Source organism: Penaeus vannamei, chromosome 12, assembly GCF_042767895.1.
Source record: "Penaeus vannamei isolate JL-2024 chromosome 12, ASM4276789v1, whole genome shotgun sequence".
Taxonomy (NCBI): Eukaryota; Metazoa; Arthropoda; class Malacostraca; order Decapoda; family Penaeidae; genus Penaeus; species Penaeus vannamei.
The window spans coordinates 40,628,162-40,638,140 of NC_091560.1; the positions used below are offsets into that span (position 1 = coordinate 40,628,162).

The following is a 9,979-nucleotide window of genomic DNA, read 5'->3' on the forward strand; positions in this document are numbered from 1 at the left end:
ACATACTGTTTATATCTTACATCTGAAGATACAGACAGACAGATAGATAAGTATAGAGAGATACATAAATAGATATAAAAAGAGAGAGAAATAGAGATATACAGACATACATATATACACTAATTTCTTCCCAAAAGCAAGTCTCATTAATTTTCCCATTCCCAATTTTATGTCCTCACAATCTACATATAAACCTTTAAAAGTCAAGTACGTCAGCAATTGAATGAGTAAATGGTAAATTTACAGTTATGAGATGTTGCTAATAAAATCAAATATATACATTTCTTTTTTCTCATTTTCAGCAGTTTATTCACTGTATCTACATTCAAAGCATAGCTTATACTAATATCACTGACAATAACAAAGCACCAACAGTTATAACATAATTACATGATATTAACAATAAAACATCAGTTATTTGTCAAGAGTTCAATGTTTTCATAGTTAGTGAAAACAATTTCAGTAGCTTGAAAATAAGTATATTAACTCTACCACCTCGACTCATACTGAACAAAAACTAGCTTGTTCCCGCATTTACATTAATATATAATATGTATAGTAACTGGCTTTGATATTCATCATATCCTTAACTTTATTTTACAATATTGTCTTTCACAATTGTCTAGCAAAAATATAATCTACTGCAGAAAGATATGTATATAAACTATAAGTGATATATCCATTGCAAAATACTCCAGCTTTAATATCTTACACTGTTCAAAAGTTTCCTTAATTCTATACATATGTATTATCATACAAAATTCCCAAATTATAATGCAAGAAATAGCACATTCTTACTTTTCATCTGAGTTTTTGTGAACAATTGTATTGAACAGACAAGATAGTGACTGTATCATTTCATTGACCATTGTATATGGGTTTATCATTTTTAAATAAGCAATTCTTCCATTCAATATTTTCATACAGAAGTATACATAAATTCTAGACATTTCCTAGTCAAAACAATGGTAAAATTACACTTTGTACAGACTCTTCAATTAACATAATTACATATAAGTTTTCATACAGAAATGTTGACTGTATAGATACAGTGACAGGAAAATTCATGTCAACACAGTTTTCCTATGGAGGGCCTTGTGATACAATATTAAGTCTTGTTTCTAATATAATAAAGAGTCTCCTTACCATACTTTTCAAAGTTATCCTTCACATATGGACACATTTCTTTATAAATAGAAGTAATCACAATAAAATAAAATAAATAATCTCCACCCTCACTGACCTACCTAGTTCTAAAAATGAGATTGCACTTAACATGATATTCATTTAAAGAAAACATCTGCTGGATTGGATGCATTTTCACAATAATCTTTTGGCTTACAACCCAGACACTGAAATTACTTTAGCGATGAACTTACCATGGAACTGTGAACATCGTTTGGTCTAAATTGTAATAGCCAGTGCAGTGTAACATAATTGTCTCGCAAATATACTAATCATTTACAGTATCTTTCTCTGTTGTCTTTTGCACCATTGTGTATAGCCACAGATTTCTTTATAATCACATCTGATAAAAAAACTGGCAGATATCTTCAGTGTGAATGTGAGCCACAAGATCAATACAAATTCACATACATAATTGACTATCTAAAAAACAAAAATGTAGTATACTCATTGTCCATTCTAATTTTAATCTATATATGATGTAGAAGGTTATCACAATTTCATATTCAAGATCTGCCCATTAACTATTTATGGAGTCCATATACTTCCCAAAATAATTTTTTGATGACTAATATGGACCTGACAAATGTCCCATATCATCACTGCAACATATGCAGTTTGCAGTTGATTAATCCCTCACTTTGATTACTGATACATCTGAAGCATTGTTTTATCATCATAAAGCCATTTATGTAATGTAATCATGATTATACATTATCAAGAAAATTACAATAGTGGCCACAAACCTCACAGTACCTGGCCAGCACCTGGATGAGTGTGGCCATCCTCAGGAATTACCAAAGGATTTTGAGTTGTTATGCTCTGAGTGTTTATCTAGGTGAATTATTTATCATATGTGACACTGAATCCTAAATTTACTCTTTCCCACCAAGTGCCTGTGGAAATACGTATGATGAATTTGTTACATTGGGCAATGTAGGGTGAAAATAAGTCTTACTCATAGAACTACTTATTTCTCTGCCATTACTTTATTGACAGCTTTATTACTTTTCTTCATTTTTCATAACTGTACATTTATATCCCTGTCATATTACCAATCTAATTAGCATGCATCAATATTAATCTTTCTCATACTGTCTTAATATGAAGGTACTGTAACATAGGCATACAAAAGGTATGTTGGTTAAAACTTTAGATAACGATGTCAAGTCCAGGTGAAAATGTTTATACTTTAATAAATCAAACTGTGACCCCTAATTCTCATAAACCAAATAATGTAGATACCCAAATCCTACAAAATGATGACATTCTCTTTATTTTCAAAAAAGAAAAAAGAAAAAAAAAAAGTAAAGTTTCTTCAAGGATGTATTCAACAGTAACTTTCAGCAGGTGATGAATGTTAAGGTTAAACTAATTGCCATACTTTTACAACCACTTTCCCGTTTGTTTGTTTTATTATATTTGGCATTTTCATCAGTGATGCACAATTTGTTGCATATATCCATATAAGTCAAAATAAGTTTTTACAAGAACTGGATAATAATCTGAAATGTCAACAATATTCTAAACAAAACTAAATCTGGATTGACATATCACAACAAAGTGTATCACAATACATTTTCATAACAAAGTTACAATTGAATTTCTAGTATGGACTTGAAATACTTTGACTGTTTATGAGAGGACAAACTATTCACAAGTTTTGAGAAAAAATGCCACTCATCACTTTTTTTATCAGTTCTGTCATCTGATTTTTACTAATTTTGGAATAATAATTCATAAAATGGCAAGAATTTGGCTTTATCATATCATACTTTCAAATATGCACTTCTTTTGTTTTCAAAACTTCTAATAAGACCCTCACCTTGAAAGTTGAGACATGAACTACATGCATTTAGTCAGCCTCTAAATATAGTATTGTGAAATATATTTGAACACAGTCTAGAGATGTTCATCACACAAGAGATGCTTCCTGCAGGCACTAACAAAGACCATAATACACTGATACTATAACAGAACATCAATAATCTTCCAAAATCCTTTATCACATAAATATATGGTATTCTATTTAATCAAAGAGCCCATACCATTGTCTAATGCTGAGGATTATTTATTTTTTCCACTTAAACATGGAGGTGGTACAGCAACTGGGGTATGCTAGCTTTGCAAATGCCTGGTCCCTGATATGTGCCAGGCTATGCCCCATCCAGCTAACTCCCATATATCAAAGTCAGAGCAGATAGGAAGTAGCCAACTACTGCATCATCCCAGAGTATGTTTCCTGTGGACATGTCCCTTTGTCTATCAGGATACAGGACCAACTTCAACAGGTTAACCCATTTATCATAATTTTTTAAATTTAGGTACAGTTTTAAACTTATTTCAAATCCTAACTGATGAAAGATACTGTTGAATATCTTGAAAAACAACCTGGACTTTACATCATTAGACAAAATATATAAAAACAATGAATGGTTGACTCAAAAAAGAGCGAGAGCAAAACTAATCATATTCCTATGGTTTTCATTATTATCATTACAATACATAGTAGTAATTACTGACCATAAATCCTTGACAAACAGCCATCAAACTTTTTTCTAACTATAAATAATGAATCTAAACTTCAATACATATTACCACTGTATTCTTTCCATCCTCTGCATGTTTTCTCAAAGGAAAATATAAAGCTCTAATTAAATATCCAGTACTTGAAACACTTTTAAAAGCTTATTCTGCTTTTAGCCTTGTCAGAAACACCTGTAAACAACTCCTACTTTCCAAAGAAAAATAAGACTGAAGAAAAATGTCCCATACAAAGACACAATACTGAAAGTATAAAATCACCTCAAACTACATCACTTATTCGGACAAAATCATGTATGACAATATTAATGGTAAATCAAAATTAGAGAGACACTAAGTATGCAATGGACAAGAAACTAAAACTATATACTCATAATACTGAACATCATGGTAATGCTAAGATCAAAACCATAAATCGTCCATGCAATACAACATCTCACGTAGTTGTCCAAATCATCGTTACAGTTCAGTTATCATACCATTCTACACTTGTGAAAAAATAAAATAATAATGAAGCTACTTGCTATGCATAAACATGAAACCTATAAAGCAAAATTTGTACAAGCTGCAACTAATATAAACATGAGCAATCTATATCACTTTTCAAGCCTGTCACTGAAGGCTGTCGGTCTTAAGAATTCAGCGGAGCTACGGAGGTTCAGTTAGAGATCTCCTGTAAGTATAGAGGGAGAAAGAAGAGGGGAGAAATAAGGGGGAAGAGGAGGAAAAGTGAGGAAATAGGAGAGGAAGGAAAAGGGGATAAGAGGAGGTGGAGGAGAAAGGGGGAGAGGAGGAAAGCACAAAAGAAGAAACATAAAAGGAGTATGAAAGATGGTATTGAACAAAAGAAAGAAGGTAAAAAAAAGAAAAAAATAATCAAGAGAAAGTAGAAAGACAAAGAAACTGAAAACAAATAAAGATGGTACTAACACTACCATTGAAGATCTCGTTTGAAAAAAGAATAAAAGTGAAGCATAAATAAACATACAAAATAGAGGATCATTCTTTTTCACCTCTATACAGTTAGCCATCTTTTACAGCATAACACAGCGTGGAAGCTACAACCATACAATTCATATTCATACCAAATGAACCCTTATTGACGTCTTCATCAATATTCGGCAAAGTGATAAGAATTATAGATACAAAACGTTACTATTATAGTTTATAGAGAAAAGAAAGCAATAAATCACAGCAAAATATATAAAAAAATGGGGATACTTAAGAAAAAAACTGAAAACTTATCTACAGGGCCATGCTATAAAAGAATATAATGAATATGTATAGAATATATACATGTAGATACATATATGTATACATATAAATATGCATACATTCAGACTTATATACACCCCCCAAACAAACAAACAAACACACACACACACACACACACACACACACACACACACACACACACACACACACACACAAACACTCACTCACTACATACACACCCCCAAATGCACACACTCACTCTCTCACTCACCCTCACACACACTCACTCTCACACACACACACACACACACACACACACACACACACACACACACACACACACACACACACACACACACACACACACACACACACACACATACACATACACACATACACACACACACACACACACACTCACTCACTCACTACATACACCCCCCCAAATGCACACACTCACACTCACACTCTCACACACACACACACACTCACACTCACACTCACTCACTCACTACATACACCCCCCCAAATGCACACACTCACACTCACACTCTCACACACACACTCATACACTCACACACGCACACACACACACACACACACACACACACACACACACACACACACACACACACACACACACACACACACATACACACACACACACAAACACACACAAACACTCACTCACTCACTCACTCACTCTCACTCACTCTCACTCACTCTCACTCACTCACTCACTACATACACCCCCCAAATGCACACACACACACACACACACAAACACACACACTCACATCCATCATCACCAAATATATTTATAAGGTAAAAATTTTCTTTAAATCTAAATTCAAATTTTATGTTTGCTGCAAGATTTGCAAGAAGTTGGATTTAAAATTCACAAATTGAGACAATTTATACATAATGTACATAGGTATGTGATCAGCAAGTATAACTGTATTCATGTCTGTAGGCAAGCCACATTTTACATCATGTACAATGTAAAAAATAAAGGGAACATACAAGGCAGTGTCCAAATTTTTCGACATCAGATATGATATCATTGCATGTCTAAAGTCAGCAATAAAGATTCCGGTTGTGTACTTTTTAACTATATGTTGATTTGCATGCAAAACTTTTTCCAATTCTCTGTAAGGCATAGCAAAACCAATTTTGAGAAAAGACATACTTATTTCTTTTATTTTTGCAGTATCTACATATCTTCCCTGTTCAAACGATTTTTTTCTTTCTGATAATAACAGTTTCAATTGAGGTGACAAAAAATAATTGAAGCACACATTGAAAATTCTCAAAAACACGTAGACATCTATGTAACCAATTATTTCTTCCAATACTGCATACTTTTCCTGTTTGTTTTTCAAGTTGTAAGACGAATAGACACGAGAGTAAATAGCTCCAATAGGAAGATGTATAACTGATGTTTTTATATTACATCTTCATAAGAATAAAATCTGTCTGAAGAAAATGCAACATCAAAATATTAATTACATATTCTATACTGCCGTGTCATTCATCCTCATTCGTGCCTTTTCTATGTTTGTCACATAAAAATATAGACATTTTCTAGGGTCAGTATCATCCTTCCTGCAGCAGAGGCCATTACAAAAATCAACCTCTCCGCAAAATCTCAAATCCAATCCTTCACACAGTAATTTCGGCTTTGGGAGGTAAGAAAAATGAAATGGCACATGGTTAAAGGTATCTGGATATTACAGTAAAAAAAAAAAAAATTGTACATGTAATATTTTCTTTTATATATTCCTCTTCTCAAAATGCATGCCAATGTACTGGTTTGAATAATAGCATTTCATTTGTACACTGATATGGTTCACTACTAATAACACTTCTTTTCTTGTCAAAAGTTAATGTCACAGAGTATGAGCTGTTATGTATTCCAAAAATAATAATAATAAAAAAAGTATTATGAAAATATTAATATTCAAAAATATTTGTTTGTTATATAAAAGTAAAACACCAAATATATTACAAACATAGGGCAAAGTCTTCCAAAGGTTCAAAAATACTTCATCTAGCAAAACATAACAGAAAGATTTGCCAACAACAACAACAAAAAACTACTCAACAAATATGAGCTACTCTAGCTATCTGAACTTCTATAAGCCTTATCTAAAATCACCTGAATATTGGTATGAACTGAATGAAGCAAGGTCCACCTCAAGGCCCTCAGCTTGTTAGTCTCAATTCGTGAGTCTCTGCTGCCCTGATACCCCATCCAAGAAGAGGGGCAGGGCATTGCATGTCCAACACGGATGCCACTTGAGCTTGCGGAACTCGTCTAGGTTTTTATAGAAGTCATAGTATGTCTCCTTTATAGCTGTCTCACGTGGGAATCCTCGGAACCAGTCCTGCAGGAGGTTGGCCAACTCCTCCTTATTCTTGAAGATAAGTCCATTTTCATTGTGTTTAACCAGCTCCGGGAGAGCTGGGTAGTCAATGGCTGCCACGGGGAGACGACTGCCAAACATGTCCACCACCTTCATTGGAAGGTCCAGGCCTGAAGAAGAGTAGTGTAGGCACACACCCAAATCTGCAGCAGCCAGCAAGGTTGGATAGTCCTCTGCAGTCATCCAGGGAGTGATGACTGCTACGTGCATCCACATTCGTTCCGCCACCAGGGATGTGTAGTACTCCTTCATTGGCCCCTTCCCCGTCACCACCACAATAAGCGGAGGGTAGTGGTCTGGGAATTCATGCCGTACACCCTCATAGTCCTCCAGGGCATGGAACAGGATAGAAAAGTCTTCATCCTCTGTCCAACTTGTGGAAGACACCAAGAGAGCTGGCCTGTCTTCGCACTCTATGACACGGCCATCCGCATACCTTTCAGTAAATACTGTCTTGTCAGGTGAGGAACCAGAAAAGCATGAGTATGTTGTGGAAAGTTTCATGAAGAGATTGTGCTTCTCTTCGAGTGATATTGGATGGAATCGATCAGCTGGACGGTCATATAACACAGTCACCTTTTGGATGCCCCATTTCTGTGCTAAGTTAATCTTCATGGCTTTGGTGACACACAATCCCCCATGGGCCTGTTTACCAAAGATTCTCTCACATAAACTGTAAACAAAGACCAGGGGATGATTCTGTCGAAGATTAATAGCCATAATGGTGTACCCATAGTTGTGCCAGTCAATCAAAAACTTGGTCCTAGTAATGATACAAAAGAACCAGCATACAGGCATTGTGGGAATTCCAGGTGGGTTCTGCATGAGCAATACTTTACTCCTTGGGCTTGTCAACAAGGTAAAGAAGAGGATAATGGCTTGCCATAGGACCTTCATGAAATATGCTAGCACCCTGGGCAGATTGCCAAAAGCTGCAGGCGAAGGCCTCATATATGTGAGAGTGATATGTTCATCCTTGAGAACCTCAATCTGTGGTTTGGACCCAGCGAAGCCTACAAGGTTGACCTCGAACCCTTCTTCGGAGAGTGAAAGTGCATGGTAGTTCATCCGAGGGGAGTGGCCCAGGTCTCCCAGCACCACCAGCGTGACTTGTTCTCGTTTCTTGTCTCTCTGGTAACCCATTTCTGTCAATCCTGACTCACTAATCTGCAAAAAATAAAACATAATTCATCTTTAATTCTTCAGATTATTCTAGAATAATATAAATATAAACTTACATTTGAGAAAATAATACTATTCACTTCAGTACACAAAATTTCAATATGAAAAAAAAAGGACATCTCAACTAAACTAAGCAGATGAACCTTCTAGCTATGTTTACTTTGACTTTTAACATCATCTATGCACATGTTTATACCAAAAAACGATCTACAGACACTGAATGCATAGTTAGGTGACAAATCTATTCACACTTTTGTTTTTCAACACAATCATAGCTGTACCTATTTTTCCTGAAAATATACCAATATCAAACACATAAAATATAGGCCTACATGGTGTACACGAGCAAGTGTAACAAATTATGAATTACTTTTAGAGTCAGACTACACTTGGTAAAACTGAAATTGATACTGGAAGAAAATTTGGATAGGAATTTATGGCAAACTGAACAAACTCAAGAACATGAATCAGGTCACAGGAGAACTATGGTCAAATAGTCCTGGAAAAAACATTAAACAATAAAAAAAACATTATAGCAGACAAAAACTTGGTCCAGTAGAAAAAGTCAACTCATGACAGCTGCTACTGTATCAAGTTATGACTATACTGTCCCTCATGCTGGTAATTTCTTATAATATCTAGCATGGTCCAGCCTGCACTCATCTGGCCCTGGCTGCGGGGAATCAACCCTTTGAAATCAGACCTAATACCACTTTTTACCTAAACAATCATGTATGCTGCAGCAAAGAGCATTGAGATTGGGGCATGTTTATGTTGCCTGAAAATCTATTTTTACCTCAAACACCTGACTAGCATGAGGCTTAGTATGGCATCAGGAGCTTCTGCTGTGTGCGAGCTAAACAGTAAACTCCCAGCAAGACCATCACCTTGGATTCAAGATATTGATCATATGTCACTGCATAACTGGGGTACTATCATGGACATAGTGCAACAGAGCCATGCTTTACAGTACATTGTAGGCAAATCCCCAATGCAAAATTCAAACAACAGACTGTGATATAAAGAAAAAGTTCTGCAATCATATGCCCAGGATACAGTCACTTAAAATGAAGAAAGTAAAATTCTACACTGCCAGTATCATCTTGGTAACATCCTTGAATGACAAAAGGGAAGTGTGCTTTTTAGCCACACATGTTCACAATGAAGAATGCTGACTGAGTAATGAGAAAAGGTATTTCACCTGAACCTGTTCCAAACTGTATCATCAGCATCAGTCTTGTTGACAAAACTGATTCAACAATTATTAGTATCCACTGCAAGACCACAAAATAATGCAAAAAACTGTTTTTTCATCTTACCTACTAATATTTAATGCTCACATGACAATTAAGAAGGAAAATCTACATATCAGTATGCAGGAAAGAACACCCAACTTCTTGTCACCACTGAACACCAGACCATTCTAA

At 35.1% G+C, this 9,979-nt stretch overlaps 1 protein-coding gene across 3 annotated transcripts in view; it reads right to left on the minus strand.

The window, feature by feature from the left end:
- Positions 1-281: 281 nt before the first annotated feature.
- The window catches only part of Alg1 (ALG1, chitobiosyldiphosphodolichol beta-mannosyltransferase), an 18,964-nt gene continuing 9,266 nt past the window's right edge, over positions 282-9,979 (minus strand). For all 3 annotated transcript variants that reach the window (XM_070128297.1, XM_027373295.2, XM_027373294.2), the window contains one exon: positions 282-8,537. In XM_070128297.1, the coding sequence (XP_069984398.1) occupies positions 7,164-8,513 (1,350 nt within the window). In that variant the 5' untranslated portion in view covers positions 8,514-8,537 and the 3' untranslated portion in view covers positions 282-7,163. The remainder of the gene's footprint in view (positions 8,538-9,979) is intronic.